Source organism: Octodon degus, unplaced genomic scaffold (assembly GCF_000260255.1).
Source record: "Octodon degus isolate 3935 unplaced genomic scaffold, OctDeg1.0 scaffold00170, whole genome shotgun sequence".
NCBI classification, from domain to species: domain Eukaryota; kingdom Metazoa; phylum Chordata; class Mammalia; order Rodentia; family Octodontidae; genus Octodon; species Octodon degus.
This window is the reverse complement of record NW_004524746.1, coordinates 2362498-2380010: the sequence shown is the minus strand read 5'-3', so window position 1 is coordinate 2380010 and position 17513 is coordinate 2362498. Positions and strand designations below refer to the sequence as shown.

At 39.6% G+C, this 17513-nt stretch overlaps 1 protein-coding gene across 3 annotated transcripts in view; it reads right to left on the bottom strand.

Moving 5' to 3' along the window:
• Positions 1-17513, bottom strand: part of Cped1 (cadherin like and PC-esterase domain containing 1) — a 296384-nt gene that overhangs the window by 36163 nt on the left and 242708 nt on the right. For all 3 annotated transcript variants that reach the window (XM_004643315.2, XM_023703413.1, XM_023703414.1), the window contains exons 17-18: positions 16749-16866; positions 11050-11186 (exon numbers count right to left, since the gene is read on the bottom strand). In XM_004643315.2, the coding sequence (XP_004643372.2) occupies positions 11050-11186; positions 16749-16866 (255 nt within the window). The remainder of the gene's footprint in view (positions 1-11049; positions 11187-16748; positions 16867-17513) is intronic.

Below are 17513 nucleotides of genomic sequence, written 5' to 3'. Positions count from 1 at the left end.
ACAACCTAGATTTGCAGACCAAAATTGGAGAAAAAGGAGAGCTGCAAGGAAAGCCAACATTTTGGACTTGGCCTTCCAAGGTCAATTAAGACTCAGGACATATGTTCCCATTTTACAGATAAAAATAGTTTGCTTTAAAAAGGAAATCTTATTTCTGAAGATTTGCAATAATGGGGATATTTGAAAAGATTTCTTAAAATTCTTTTAATTCCTAATAAGTTTGACTGCATGTTTTACAGTCTTAAATTAAAGTTGGTATTTAAAAAAGCTTTGATATTTTACAAACAAATGTAGAAGCCTGGAGTATAATCTGAAAGCAGTGCAGTTTAAATAATAGTTTGATTTTGACATCTCATTTAAATAATAAAAGGCCCAGTGCTTCCAAAGGGGTAGACTCTATGATAACTTCTTCATATTTAGGCTACCTTATCCAACAAAGATATGTGCCCCAAATAATTTAGATCAACCATTCATGATTTTTAGGCTTTACTTGGTAATATTAATTGGCTCCATCTAGATTTTGGCCTAATTTCTCTGGTATTACTATCATTATCCTTCCGATAGGTTAAATTCCCCCCCCCCCCACAGATCATATTAGGTTAAGTGAGGAAATGTATGGCTTCTTCTTATAAAATATAGGATATGGGTTTATCACTGGACAATTACAATTCAATCACAAACAAAGGGGGGATCAATCCCTCCAACTTCACTTGTCAATACACACTGTTAATTTTTTTGAATTCTACAAAAGATTGAAATATAGCAGCAGAAAGAAGTCCATCAAATAAGAAAGAAAAAGGCTATGTAAGGTCTTTTGGAGAGATCTCCTTACCAGACAATGGAAGGGACCCAGTCCACTACTAACCTGGGGCAGAAGATATGCTCGCATTTTTCCAGGATATGCTAATTAAGCAAAAATTCCTTAGAGTAGGGAGAAATTATTAGAGAGGCATCCAGCTGGTGAATAAAAGGTGTGACCAACTTTTTGTTCATTAATGAGGAGCTCCAAATAATCTCAATAGTCTCTTAGGAGACACCCTCAATAAATTGATCATTGGTTAAAAGATAAAGTTTACCAGAAAAAATTACAATAAGGTTTTCTCTTTTCATTTTTTTACTTTTTTTATTTTTAAAAGGTTTTCTCTTAAAAAATGGTTTTGGTATAAAACTAAATTAAGAAACAAAGGTTTTCACATGTGTATGATGTCATTATTGTTAATCTCATGGTGTATTAAGTATATTCATGATTCCAAGTATACAAGTCATGGGGAGATAGCTGAGTGGAGTAAATGCTTGCCTGGCAAGTTCAAGGTCCTGAGTTTGATCCCTGATACCACAAAAAATAAAAATAAAATAAACTACAACCAAGTGTACCAGTCTTCCAAAATGTAAAAAAAAAAAAAAAAGATTGCTTATTGTGATAAGACTTTCTCTCAAATTCAAACCTCTGCCTTTAACAAAAAACTTGTGGTATATATCCCATTTAAGAACAACTAATTAGGTAAAAACATTTTATGTGTTTCAGCAAGATGACTGGTCAAAAATATTGTGCCAAAATGAAAATTTAAGTATGTCACAAAATGTCATCAGGGTTGTCCGGCTACAATGTTGTATATGGTTTTGATTTCTAAATTTCTGTGTAAAAATATGTAATTGTTGTCTTTTAACTTTCCATAGAGATTTAAATAGTAGAGTATCTATCCATGGTTGTTAGACAATAACAGTTCCATTTATGTCCAAGGTGTTTGATATTCAGATGAATAGTAATGTTAAGCTTATTGCCTCTGTTATACGGTAATGTCATTAAGCTTCTTTTCTGGGTGTTTAACATTTGGAGACCAAAAATTAGAGAGATAGATGGTCTAAACGGATAACAGGTACTTTGGCCCAAGCTCTTCAAGGTCATTGAGGACTCAGGACATAGGTAAACCTCTGCTGTGACATCCTGTAACTCAGTTGAGTCCCTGATTAGATAATGGGGCCACAAAGGAAAGTGATTGGTGTTGTGTGCCTAAGGAGAGTCACCTAGAAAGAAAAAAGTCTCTCAATATTTCACAGAAAGTAAATTGGTCAAGCAATGGCCATGACTCATTGAGATGGCTGACACTGACAGAAGATCTGAGAGGTTCTGAACATGGTTCCAAGGTAAATCCTAAGGAGAGTTAACTGACCTTGTTAGATGGCAAAAGTTAAATTTGTATTTGTACAGGTCTTACTTTAACTTGGCATTAACCATCCAGCAGAAAAGTGTAACCAGGAGATGTGAAAAGTAATGATGCCATATTAATATGCTAAGTAAAAGGTTCAAGTCACTAACAACTTTTGACACTTACCAGCTGTACTGATAACTCATTATTATTAAGGACTATTTAGCTATATAGGATACATTGCTGAATTCAAGTACCTAAACTCTTCAGATTGGCATCAAGAATAAAAAGGTCTTCTACAGAGTTTTCCAAGCACAGCTTCTCCAACTGCAGTGGAGCACCCATCACTCACAAAACAAAACAAAAAAGGGAGAAATGTTGGAAGCTGCCGAAGTTGAAATTGATCCGATGTGGGAGGGCACGATGAGGCCCCATTACCTTTGCAGTCAGGCTACCTCAATCTTGAGAAAAACATCCTGCCTGAACATTGCAGGCTATTAGTTGCAGGTAACCTTGTGTCACATGTTACTAACTTTGCAAAGGTACAAATAAACATCCATATTGCTGCTGGGGTGGGGGGAGTAGTCTCACCAACCAGGCAGATGAGTCACCACCTAACTCAGTTCTTGTCTTCTTGTCTATCTTTTCCTCCTTCCTGCTGCCATTTCTCTCTGGGTAGAACAGATCACACTGAGACCAATGGATCCTTACAATCTGTATGATGCCCCCCAAAACTTCTTCTCTTAGAATGACAATTAATTGTGACTTATCAACTTGAATGGATGAAGAAATTCCTACCAGATTAGTAAAGTACAATCTGGGTATGTCTGTGGATAGCTGACATGTAGGTCCATACACTGAAATGGAAAGACCCAGCCTAGATATGGGTGGTAGCAACCAGTAAGTGGGCTTATGGTCTGGGTAGAATAAAAAAGGAAAGAAAGAAGTGTTCTTGTTTCTAAGTAGCTCTAGCCTTCTGTGTTGTGCTTGGGCATCATCTCAGTTTCTTCAGCTTTCCATAACTGCACAGTGATCTGCCATGCTTTCGGCCCTTGGCTGGTATTGCACCCCTATCCCTCTTGTTCTGTGTCTTCCACCTTCTTGAGGTGAGCAGCTACTGGATCCTCAGGCTCTCCAGCAAGCAGATGGCCACTGTGGAGTCTTCTGCTTCTGATACTGTGAAGAGCCTTTGTGGACTCTGCTGCCTCTGGTTCTGAAAGCCTACACAATAAGTTCCTGTGCATAATCATACAGCCAGTTTCTATTGGTTCTGTTCCTCTTGAGAACCCTAACTGATACACTTACAGAAGTTGGTCCCCTGGGATATAATAAATATTTATTGGTGAAAACACAATCAAGACTTTGGGAACTTATAATTACACAGTGACACGATTTTCATTCCACTTTATTTCACTGTTAGTGTAGTGACCTAATGATGATGACTGAAACACATGAATGTGTTAATCCATCACTATGACTGTCAGTGCTGTTTGTCACGTTGGCTGGAGTAAGAGCTGCTTAGCTGCTCAGTGAAGCACTCCTGAGGGTGCTGGGAGCAGTGACAGAGAGTGTATCTCTTGGTTTCCTGGGCCCTTCCTCTCTGCTGCTCTTTCCCATCCACTCCTCCTTCTTGTTCCACCACATCCATCTGCACAATGCTCCTGCCTGGAGCCAGCCACTCAGGCACTGATGCAGAGCCAAGTCAACCTGTATTCCTTTAAGCAATGGGAGGCTGACTACTCAATACACTTTCCCCAGAGTCATCCAAGCAGCAAGGAAACAGCAAGTCATTTTAAGGAAATGAGAAGTGAGGCCTCAGTGGCTCACAGGGCTATATCAATAAAGTGTTGAATTAGAAAAGAAAACTCTTGGAAAACCATTTCATCTTTCTGCTATTTCATCCTGCATAAGTCCTATCTTCAATATTTACAGAAACTGAGGCATTCCTTTGAATCCAATCAAGTTATTGTAGCTGCCAACAAGGAAGTCAGCCCAGCTAATAGAAACCTCCAGAAACATGAAGAGAAGTCAGAGAGCAATGCACTAGGAGCTACTTGTCCATTCTTGTAGGTAGTGCCTGCTTCCTGGACAGCCATAACACAGGTATAAAAAAAGAAAATGAAAGTGAGGGGAGGCGGACCCTGACTTACCACACCTAGCTCAGGGCCAAGCATCACATGCACACTTAGAAAGTTCCACCTTAATTCTAGGAGCCTAAAAGTGAGAAACACTGCTCTGAAAAGATAAATAACTATTTCTAAAGGAGACGGGGGTGGATCAACCGCAGCACAAACCTGAGACCGATCAGAAAGCTAATGATATTCAGACCATGATGAAAATCTAGTGCAGCAAAGTATCTCTCTGTGAAATGTGTTGTGGTTGTCCTGAATATTTTCTAATCATGGATTTAGTTGGTTATAGATGAGCAGCTAAACTGTTGGTCAGCTTAATGAAAAATGTGAGATTAAGATTTAAGAAAAACATTCACACACACATATTCTGGCAAAAGAAGGAAGGTGGAAAAGTATATAATATCAGACATAGTTCTACCTGTTGGAACAAAATCATTTTGCTACATTGTCATTTGCTCTGGGTTGTCATTGCATTTCTTGAATGATGAAGGAGGAAGTCCTGTAAAAGTCATGATGACTGTGGATGTACTTTTTTCCCCTTTTATCCACTCCCAAGGATTGAAACTGACAGCGACAATGAATTATGTAACCATAATGGAATTCACATATTAAAGATGGCATTATTATAAATTAGTCACACTTCAACAATTTAAATACCTTAAAGTCCAAGACACTACTCAACTTGAAAACATTACTTGAAAATTCTTGTTTTAATAGCTGATCTGAAAAAGTTTTCATAAATATTGGCTTTTATATTTCCCTTTCTTTTTAAAAATATTTCCCTTTGTTAATAATACTTTTCCTTCAGGTATTTTCTTAGTGATTTAAATTCTGAGCTGTTTTTCAATTGACAAAATAAAGGCTTGTTTAGTTCAGTTGGGTCAGGCTCCTAAGTTTTTTGAGGTATAAATTCAATGCACATATTCCTAAACCATTGCCTATGTATTTCACACTGTGATTACAAAGTTAAATTCTAATAAATTTTTAGTCATATTGTAGTTAGGGTTTATTAAGTGGTGGGTATATACTTAGTAGAGAAATGCACAAAAGTATCATTGATACCAACTTTTTGTTTTTTTAATTGACTTTGTTTGGATACAACACAATTATGCATCACAATAATCATACCCAATATATAGAAATGATTGATGGATAAAGTTAGAGTTTAGTTTAAGAGGCCCTCACACTAAGTTGTCTTCTATCTATGCAAGCTTGTCTTTCCACCTGAGGGTTTGTTCTGTCTCTCTTCCCAGCATGGCTGACACCAAGGCAAGTGACTGAGGTCAGCAGAAAGTTCAGTGCTGCCCACACAACATTAGGTGAGCTGAGGTTCCTGGTCAAGGTTACTGAAAACCTGAGCCCCTTTCCAGATGTCTATGGATTTGTGCCTTCCTGACAGGTGGGCTTACATTTCCAAGTATAGACTTGGCGTTCAGCAGTATAAAACAGGAGGAAAAAGAGGGAAATGGTTGTAATAACAACATAAGGAAACTGATCTGAGAAATGACTACTTGGAGATTCGAAAGAAAGCAGAATGCTATTTGGAGGCCTGACCTTCTGCAATTCTCAGTGGCCCCATGAAATGCTATTGCCTTTTAATATGAGTGTTTGGAGAAAGATAACTTGGTTTAACATGGTCCCCAAAACAGAAGTATGCCAGAATTAGGAGTTAAAGTACTATTTCTTTGTAGTGCAATTTTGGACTCTCTGCCAACAGTTAATCTTCTGGGTTATTGCTGTTAAAACCCTGAGTTTTCCATATTAACTGAAAACCTTCAGGATATAAGGCCATATTCAGGTCAGTATGGTTCTACTTTTACATAGTCCAAGGTATGAAAACTGGAGTAGCTGAGTAGATGGGAAGCTCTAGCGCTTAACTCATCAGTTGGTCCTGACATCTTAATCTGACCCATCTTCCATAAGAGGGAAGTCAAAGAAAGCACTAGGCTTGAATGTAGGCTTCTCATAGCAAAGCCTCCAATGAAGGGAAGTACCCTATTTTTCTACTTTAATTAAACTATTTCAAAGTAATGTGAAGCTTAGATCACTTCTAATTATAAATATTCAGGGTTGGCCAGAGAGTTCAGCGGATTAAAGTGCCTTGCTTACGCAGATGCAGCAGTGAGGGTTTGATCTCTTGCATGCTGTGCTGGCCCCACCCCCAGGGCATGCTGACTGAGACTGGGTGGGGTGGTGTGCCCCTGTACTCCCAGCTCTTGGGAGGCTGAAAACAGGAGGATCACTAAAGAGTCTGATCTGTATAGTGAGACCTTGTAGACCTTGTACTAAATACATTAAAAAAAGAAGTTTATAAATATTATTTAGCCCACCCACATTCTTTTTGACAACTTTCTCAGACCCTCCTGGTCTGGCCCCAGAGCCTGCTTCTGGGATCCTCTCTAGCACTGAGATGGTGACACTGTATTGCAATGATTGCATCTCTCCTCCATCTTCCTCTAGAAAGTTGGCACACTGAAGGCTATTGTTACGTACTCATGATGGATTCTTACCTCAACAAACAGTAAGTGAATGAATCAACAACACAACTTTACAAAGACATATATTCAGAACTTAATTATATGACCAGCTGGATTCTGCTCCAGGTGACATGTTAGGGTACTGTAAATTCTGCTATGAGGTACCACAATTAATTTGATTAATTTAATGAATAAAATAAGGTCGTTTTATCTAATGGGATTGGAACTATGGCTTAGGTTTCCAATTGCTGGTTTGAGGATCTTTCTGATTCGTTACTATATTGCTATCCTTCCACATGTGCAAAATGCTTTTCTATGTAAAATTGGCAATCTACTTATTTTCTTGATTTGACATATGAAAAGAGGCAAAATGGCAGCATCTAATATATTTTTAAAACAAAGTATCAGGGTTGGGGAGATAGCTCAGTTGAATAAGTGCTTGTCTGGCAAGCACAGGGTCCTGAGTTCAATCCCTTGTACTGCAAAAAAAAAAAAACAAAAAAAAAACTACTTCTGTTTTCATAATTATCATGCTTCAGTGTGAACTTGCCATAGGAATGGCATAGTGATTTTCAGCTAATTCTAATTAAGGATTAGAATTTTATATTAATGAAAGGACGTATAAAATCCTTAGTATATTTTCATTATTCTTATGGATAACAAAAGACAAGTATCCTGGGAAAACATTTTTCTCACCTGCAATTCACAAAGGGGATTTTTATAAAATAGGTGAGATATCAAAGTTGTAATTGTGAATGTCATACAGTTATGTCTGCTATGAGGCTTATGTGTGAATGCACTTGATTTACCAACTCCTGTGATTCTGAATGTGAAATAGCTTTCTAAAACCCTCCCCTTTGAATGTCTCCTGACTTTATGCTGCATCTTATTTATACCAACTTTGAAAATACAGAAATTTTTTGGCCAATGCAGTGGTGCATGCCTGCAATGTCACACTTCGAGTAACTGAGGCAGAAGAATCTCAAGTTAGAGTACTGCCTGGACAACATAGTTCTTTTTTTTTTTTTTTTCTCAAAAGAAAAATAAGGATGAGAATGAAGCTAAGTACAAAGGCCCTGGGTTCAATTTCCATTCAGAAATATATATCTGCGGTACTGGGAATCGAACTCAGGGCTTTATGTAGTTGGGCAAATGCTCTGTCATTCACTGTTGCAACTTCAATTCTAAAATATAATTTTTAGATTGAGAAAACAATGCTTAGGTATTGAAAAAAATGAAAATAATACAGAAATACTGAAAACAATCTTGTCACAGCTATACTTTGCTGTGGTGCCTGAGTTGGTTTCATGGAGCTGTGAGTGGTAGTCTCCTAGCCCTGTGCTTGGTTAATTATGCCTCTATTTTCTTGGAATTTTTAATACTTTTTTTTTGTGGAATCGAGGATTGAACTCAGGCCTTTGTGCTTGCCAGAGAAGGGCTTATTCTACTGAACTACCTCCCCATCCCCAGAAATTCTAATAATTTTTGAACACATGGTCATGCATTTTTATTTGGCACCCTATCCCAGTCTCAATCCCCTCTTGTTATGTATTTACTTTTATGTCTTAGATATTTCCAGAAATTTCTGTATACACAAGAATGTTGGTATGCATATATGAGCTTTTACAATGAAAGGATTAGTCTATTCATAGCCTATCCTTACTTTGTCTTATCAATGTTGTAATTGATTTTGTCCTGTTAATCAGTTTCTGTCTTCTTAGCATCCACTTCCTTCTCTTAGACAGTCTCCAAATTGGTACAGTGTAATCTTTCTAATTCTGGCTATGTCAGTGTTTTCCTAAAAGTGGGCAATGCTTTCCTGTTGTGTATAGAATAAATTAACATCTTGGTAAGACTCAGTAGGATCCTCACCAGTGTGCCAGCAAATGTGTTTGCATACACCAGCCTGAAGTAGGTCTCTGGCTAGGAGAGGGCTGGTGCTAAGCTTGGGCTGCTGAAAGTACCTCATGTGAGCACAGGTCTTTGTTCCTAGACTTTGCAGCAGGCTGCTGTTCTTGTAAATGGGTAGGGAAAAGTAACCTTCCCTTGTCACTGTTACTTGGCATTGTTGCCAACAATCAGCTTTGAAATTACTGAAGACAGAGCTGTGGACTTACTGCTCTGTTCTCTCCAGACACGAGACTCCCAGTATGAGAGATGCAGTCTAGGAACCTGTGGGAGACGGTTAGACTTAAATGGACCCTAGAAGCCTTTCTCTGTCACATGAGTGCACAGAAAGAAGGCATCATCTGGGAGCCAGGAAGAGGGCGCGTACCCCTTACTAGGCTGGCACCCTTAGCTCGGGCCCTGTAGCCCAGAGCCACTGTGAGTCAAAGCTGTTCTTCAAGTAACTCTATGATTCTGTTATTATAGCATGTCTATCGAAGAGACAAAGCATTTAACTTTCTGCAAAGTTGATTAATCCATAAAGAGATAGTATTTATTCATTGTGTTACAGGTTAAAAAAAAATAAGCCTGGAAAGCAATGCTTGTCACAACCAAAGCAATGGAATATAGCGATGAATTTAGTATCTACTGATTTTCAGGTTCACAGACTGTGACATCTTCTTGGAATTCTCTCAAATGCTCTAAATCCTGAGCTCACAGTGGTATTCTGAGCTCAGAGACCTTTGTCTGGTGTGACGTACTTGTTTTGTCATCACTCCCAGTGTTGCATATTTGCCATACGGAGGTGAGATGGGATGGATCCCCCAAGTCGGTGGTCACATGCCTGAGTCACAGCACTCACATTTGTGTAGTCGCCAGTGAAGTGCTCACTCTCTCTGAGCTGTAAATTCTTAAGTAGAAAATAGAAGTAATAACATCTACCTCAAAGAGTTGTGATTAAGAATAATCATACTTTTAATTTACACATGTACTCAACAGGTATCGATTGAGAGATTGGTTGGTGGATTAAACCTAGGACCTAGTATATGTTAGGGTTGAGCCTTTCCAGCATCCAGCTACATACTTAACTTTACCAATATTTATTAAGGGATTGCTATATATCAGGAGTTGTGCTCAGCAAAGAGTCAAATAGTAAGTGAATATGGTAAGTCGTTGACTTAGGAATGAGCTGCATTATGGAAGAACTACATAAGGCAGACTTTTCATAATTTGATAAAGTGAACTAATAAAGTACAGCTCTGAACATTTCTAACTTAAATCTTCATAAGCTGGGCACTTACCATGTCCTCATGGGGCTTACAGTCTTGTGGGATTGAAGATCTAAGAAAACTAGGTTCACAGTTCCTTGCATGGAATCAATGCTTAGTAATGTTTCTGGCCCCAAGAAATAATTTTTCTCTTCCTTTTCATCAAGTAACTGATACTGTAGCTTTATCATTAAGTTTATTCTCAATCATGAAAACTGGGGTATATTTATTGAAATCATGAAGAAGACATCTATCTTCTTATCCAGCCCCTTAACTCACTCCATTCTTTAATTGCTAGTAGAAAATGGGGTATCCGTTATACCCAGTGCTTTTTAAAAAAAAAATCATTAATAGAGCTTTATACAAATCAGCTTCCAAAATCAGCCTTACTCATGTGTGAGAGATTACACATACTGGGTAAGGAAATGTCTATCGCATAAAAAGTACTTCGAAAATCTAGAAAGATTACTTACTTGATGTTAACCAAGCGTCTCAGTCTATGGGCCCATTTCACATGTCTGAGACTTCTGCCGGACTCTACCTAGTCAGGCCATGCCTAGCAAGAAGACATGCATGTCCAAGAAATCAGCTTAGGAGCTGCATTAAAGAGAAAGTCAGCCTAATGAGGTCCAGTGAGACCTGCCCAAGAATGTGAAAAAAGGTCAGCAAGTTAGAGTGTAAAAACAATGCCATGCATTTGGTAAGCTCTACGAGTCTTGCATGCAAGAACATTTGATTCCTCGTGCTGAGCTACAGATGTCAGTTTCAACAACAGTGCCGGCTGGAGCTGCCGTTGACAAGGCCAGCTGCTTTGAACTGCCAACTGCGGGCTGACGTGGCAAGATCCCACCAAGTCATGCTGCGAAATTGCATGGAATTGGGTCAGCGCAGGACACAGTTAATATCCTCCATCTGTCAAATACACTGATTTTGAGAAAAATGAACAGTTCAAGGGAGAATTATGGAAGTTCTTCTATCATGACATCTACCTATAATTCAAAAGGACGAGTCACATTCAGTTAGTTTTGCTTTGTAGAGGGAGAGAGCAGAAACTGATCTGGTGAACACAACTGTCTGGCTTTTGGGGCTGCAGGTGGCAATAATTTAAACAGCTTCTTGGACTGGACCCAGAACCTACCTTTCTTCCCCCCAAGCACTGCTGGAGCTGAGGCTTTGTCAGGACACGGTGTTGACAGTTGTTGGGCTGCCAAGTGATTTCTCTCCAGTCGCAGGTCCTGTCGTCGGAACAACTCAGGCAAGGCACAATCCACTGACCTGGAATAGATGGAGGAACTTCCTTTGGTGAAAGGTTCTATTGGTGAAATTATAGTTCGCAAGTAACTTCGAGCATATGGCCTGGAATTAGAGAAATTACAGTGAGAGCTCTCCTAGACTTGTAGAAACACAAGGGACTAATGCATGGCTCCTGGCAACCAAGCAGAAGAGCAACAAACAATGACGTCCTGAAACAACCTAGATCATCCTGGAATTAAGTATGAGATGGGATCCATAAAGCCACGCATTTATATAAAAACCCCTAAGTACTATTCAATCATCTATTTTGAAACAGTACAGAAGCATTTCATTAGGGCCAAGGTATGAAGAGTCTGTTGACCCCAAATATTTATTGATGTTAGGCATGCTTAGATTACCAATCAGAAATAGATATAGTCCCTGCTGACAAACATTTTAAGTATAAGAGAACTGCTTCAGGATTCTGAGAATATATCATTTCAAAGGCTGGTTATTATTCCTTAACTTAACTGATGGTCTTTTGGTGTGAGTCACTTCATCTCGTTCTAGCCATGTCTCCTTGAAGCCTTCCTCTGTGAGCTGTGTTTCGTGCTCTCACAGAATTGGTGCGAGGATGTGTGGAATAGTGTATTTAATGGCCCAGCGAAGTTGTGTTTATCACATTCAGCCTTAGTGACTAGCAGGGCTCAGTTATAAAGGGGAAAAAATGAAATGCTTTACCTTTTGAAGTCTGATTTGTGGTGCTGCTGGGAGAAGTCTGTCGCGTGATAGGAATTTCAGTGGGAATAATTTCAATTCCCAAGGCACGAGTATAATACATTTTACATACATGACTTCAGGGATGTATGAATTGTATAAGTGTTTGTGTTTGAGGAAAGAGTTACAATACTAAAGTATAAAAGATAATATAGGTTTTTGCTTTTACTGACTGACCACCAAAAGGGAAAAATGCAGATATTAAGAGAGAGAAACTGGGGAGGAGAAAAGAAAAGGAAAAGGAGGTGAGGAAGTTATGGATTGTAAGAAAAGGAAGAAATGTGCAATATATCAGGCATGGTGGTGCACACCTATAATGCCAGTACTCAGGAGGCTGAGGCAGGAGGGTCAATGGAAGTTCAAATGCTACAGAAGCAGGTTCAAGGCCAGCCTGCAATGCATAACAAGATCATGTCTCAAAACAAAGAACAAACAAAAATCTCCAAAAAAAAATTGTAAGAGTCATTTTAGGAGGTATACTGTGAACTGAAGCAGAAATATGGAACCAAAATTCAAACATCAGGCCAAGAATATAGCTCAGTAGCACACAAGCCTGCCTGGGTAAGTGCAAGGTCCAGAGTTCAATCCCTGGTACTGTCAAAACAAAACAAAACCCTTCAGAAGTCAGGCAGATATATTTGTTCCTCTCAGCATAAACTCTTTGCTTTGCTTTTAAATTAACAAGGATTTCAGAAAGTTGGCTTATTTAACACCTAACCAATAAGCACTTTCCACACTATTTCAGGAATAGCGCTGTTTTGGTCTTTGAAAAATTGGCCCCAGTAGTTCACGGTACTACTTATTTATACAATCATAAATTTTTGCATTTTTGTATTTGCTAACAATGGTTTTTGTTTATTATGAGTTACAAATACTGTTTGAAATAGTCATCTGTGTAACATCTGCTAGATGGGGTTCCTAACATTTTAAATGACACCAGCTCTTCACTAAATTTGTCAAAAGAGAGAGACATAAATTCTGTGTTATACATTTAAACACTGAATGAATCAAAGCTGTGATTTCTAAGATAAAGTGTGGCATATGTTTTAAGGAATAATGTTCTGGGGAATGAAACTGTTTCTTAAAAGTTATTTTATTCATATTATAGTCTGTGCTTATTTTTATGTCGTTGGTACAGGGTCTCACTGTGCTGCACAGACTCGTAGCGATCCTTCTGTGTTCAGCCTCCCTAGTACAGGGATTATAGGTGTGCACCACCATGCCCAGGCTCAGTGCTGGCTCAGCCTGCCTTGGAGCAGGGCCAATGTGGCCTGTAGTGCTAAGGCTCAAGCTCGGGTCCCTGTGCTTGCCTAAGCAGGCACTTAGTCTGCTGAGTTATCTCGCTGGCCCTTGATGTTAGACATTTAGCAGATTGGTTGATGCAACAGAGGAAAAAGATCAACTCTGATTATAATCATTGGGAAATATAAAATCATACATGCTAGACATGCTTTATAATATTATAAAGTGGCTTTTATAAAGAAGAAAAACACATTATCTATCTATCTATCTATCTATCTATCTATCTATCTTTCTATCTATATTATGTATTTAGTACAGGGTCTGCAGGGTCTCACCACACAGATTGGACTTATAGTGATTCTCTTGTTTTCAGCCTCCCAAGCACTGGGATTACTGGTGCATGCCACCACACTCATTCTTAATTGCCATCTCAGCACACTACAGGGGCGGGGCTGGCACAGCACACTGGGGATCAAACTCCGGTCCCTGCATCTGCCTAAGCAGGCACTGTAATCTGCTGAGCTATCTGGCCATTCCATATCTATATTTTTGATATTAGAAATGTTAAGAGTTGTCATATTTCCTTGCTAAAAACAAGGTATAAAGAAATCTTTTGTTTACATACCATAAAACACAGTCTGAGCTATTTTCCTTAGAGTCAACTGTCATTGAATGAGATTGTATAAGTTTCTTCTTTCTCCAAATCAAAAGAATTACTTTTGGCCACAAGATAGCTCAGCAGACTAAGCACATGCTTAGGCAAGCACAGGGACCAGGGTTTGATCTCTGGCACCACATGCCACGCTGGCCCTATCCCTGGAACACCCTGAGTAGGCCACCTGTAATCCCAGTGCTGGAGAGGCTGAAAACAAGAGGATCACTACAAGTCTGAGCTATGTGGTGAGACTCTGTACCTACTACATTAAAAAAAAATCCCTTTTGTCTTAAGCAACAAATTTAATTCTTAGGTTATATCTTAAATTATTTCCTAAAAGATAGACATCACTTTAAGAATAGAAAAGTTATTAAAAAACAATGTTAGGTAATGTTATTGAAAAAATATTTTGCAATGTGAAAAATGGATCAAATTTTGTTGAAGAAATGTCATATTTTGTTAAATAAGGTTTCTGAACCAGAATGTGTTTGGCTGTGTGAGCTAGAGCTCCTGAATAAACCTCCTTCCAGTGCTGTCTACCGCCCAACCTGTCCTTTCAGCAGGAAGCACTCCTGCTCTTCAGGAAGTCGTCTCAGGCAGCAAACAACGTGCCCCTGCGATGCTGTTCCGACTTCACTCAAAGGAGCTTTGAGTCTCTGAGCCTTTCAGAGTTCTAGCACAGAGCAGTCACCGTGTGGTTGTGTCCTGGCACTCTCACTCTTCCACAGAAGAGAAGACTTTTTGGATCTTCTTTTTTAGTTCAGCAACCATTTTCTACATATATATTGGACCCTGGCAGGTGGAAACACTTCATGCTCTGGAGGAGCATATGAACTAGGAAATCCATGGATATATATATATATATATATATATAGAGAGAGAGAGAGAGAGAGAGAGAGAGAGAGTGAGTGCCCTGACACACAAACACACACATACTATAGTGTGTGTGCAGATGTTTCTCTATGTTTGTTCTAAAACATGAAAATAAAAATGATTAGATAAAAGTTAATTCACATATGTTTTCATCTTTATTAATCTCACTTCTATGGACTGTCATATGCTGGTCTCTCTTCCTGGTCTGAATCATTTCATTTTGGAGACCACACTCAGAGCGGGGGTGGTGTGTGTGTGGAAGAGAGAGAGAGAGAGAGAGAGAGAGAGAGAGAGAGAGAGTGAGAGAGTCAGAGAGAGAGAAAGAGTCTGTAAATAGAATGCAGTGAGGACTTTTGTAGAGTTGGGAGCAGGCTTTCTCTGGGAACACAGGGGAGAGCTCAATGCAGAATCTGCTGAAGAAAGGATGCCTGGAGAAGAAGACAGCCTCAGAAGAGCTAGGCAAACATAAGATGAAGTCCTGTGGGCAGGAGAAGAGTGTGGACAACAACCTGGATTCTCAAAGCTACATAGTAAAAAAAAGGGAGGCAAAGAGGCCAGGAGGAGATGCGCAAGAAAGAACAGGGCTAGAGGTAAAAGGCCTAGAATGCTCAGGCTCAAAACCACAGACTTGATGTGGAAAATCCACCTGAGGGCTTCTCTAAGGCACTGACTGCTGCATAAAGCTCACACAGTGAGGAAACAGAGAATGCTGTGCTGGAGCATCACCTGGAACATCCAGACCCAGAAGCAGCCATGACAGAGCCTGCACATTTAAGGGCAGAACTGGCTGCCACCCTTGAGGAATCCCAGGGACCCATCTTGAACTATTGCTGAAGGACTTTTGACTTGGTATAGCAGGAAGAATAGAATTAAGTTGTTTTATGACTGACGTAAATTGTCATATGAACAAAAAATATTTAATGGAACACATCGGTGGCTCCTTTGTATGTTAGGAGTATGTGTCTCATTTAGCAGAAAGTCACAAATCACACCACCTGACACACCGTAATGGGTAAATCCCTCCCCACTCACTGACTGCAAATAGGCTGTAATTCATTATTTAGAACACATGTTCAGAAGCAGAGGCATGCCCACATCTATTAAATGTGCATGCCAAATTGCAATTTGCCCTGCCCGTTTGGGAAACACATTTCCCCTGTGAGCAATGGTGTGAAGTTCATGGCAAGGGTAGAATAACTCCGGAGTGACTGGACTTTTGAGATAGAGCAAGACACGGTCAGGAGAACTAATCGGTAACCCAGAAGCATGGAGAAGACATGCTCTGTTCTTATTGTCGTTTTACATGTTTAGTTGAGCTTTGACTTAAACCCACTGTCTCTATGGAATGAAGATTGGGGGAAAGAGAAAGGGAGAGTGGAGAGCAGTGCCAACAAAGTGTCAGTGCAGGTCTGCTCAAGGCCTAGGCAAGCTTTCACACCACACGTTGAATTTGATGTCTTAATTTCCCTACCTCTATTTATGCTCAATATATAGGGGCATTAGTAACCGTTCCCAAGGATATTTGAAATGAAACTCTTTAAAACATAGATTTTTACCCTTTACACTTCCTTGGTTCACCACAGATAATTATTTTCCATGTACAATGTACAAATCCAGGTGCCAAGAGAATCAAGGTGTGACATGGTCAAGTTGGTCCCCTTTCCCCCAAGGAGCCAACATCTTCTGACATGAAATACTTCATTACATCTTTAACTATTTAAATAATTAAGGTAATGACTATTGAAGGAAACAGAGTATCATGAAATATGTAAAGATATCAACTAGAAGCTTAGGGAAACATTCTGGCAGATTTAGTATAGAGCTGAGGCCTGTTAGTGCAAAAGGACTACCTAGGCAAACAGGAAGGCCAAGAGGACTTGATCGACGAAAGCATCTCAAATATTAAAACACCTCATTTCCATCTGCTATGTGTGTACAGTTCACAGTAATGAAAAATGTAAGGTCTTTAAATTGTTATGGCTAGCTTTAAATAAATATATGCTTACCTATACTAAACGATTTTTAAAAAGAGAAATGATACCCAATGTGAAAGTCACCTTTTGTGTCCCCAGATGGACAATTCTTTAATTCAGGCTGTGAAATGGCTTCAAGGTAGTCAGAAGAAATAGGCTGTAAGCCACAAGATTCCTCTGGATGAATCAACAAACCACAGTCCTGCATTGAAATAACAGAAATTAGTCGTCATAGTCAACAGCATGACATATGGTAATGAAATCGAAAAACAAGATTTTCTGTGTCAAGTAACTTGCAGAGACGCACTGCAGGCAGAACTGAGGGTGGCGGGAACAGTAAAAGGAGGAGCAGCACAACTGGGTGTGGTTTTGCACATTACATAGACTAAAACTAGTGGGAAGAACCCACTTTGCCAGGAACGCCACCCGTGCACTTCCAATCCAGCCACACCGCGATTGCTGGATCCACGTTTCCCAATGCGAAAATGATGGTGAGTGGAGAGAGAAGAGGAGAAAGGATTTCATTATATGATCCCAAACCCTGCGCTGTGTGCACTAGGTGCCTATTAGGTGCCTCTATCCTTGCTTCCGTCCTTCGATCTTACCTACTTTTCTTCCTTTTTCTCTTCCTTTCATCCTTTCTCTTTCCTTCCTCCCTCCCTCCCTCCCTCCCTCCCTTCATTTCCTCCTTCTGACTTAAAGACCCATTTGTCTCTTTCGGGTCCTACTTTCCAAGACGACAAAAAAAAAAAAGAAGGAACAACGGTCGTGCCAAAAAGGGCCGCGGTCATGTGCAGCCTATTCGCTGCACGAACTGCGCCCGGTGCTACCCAAGGATAAGGCTATTAA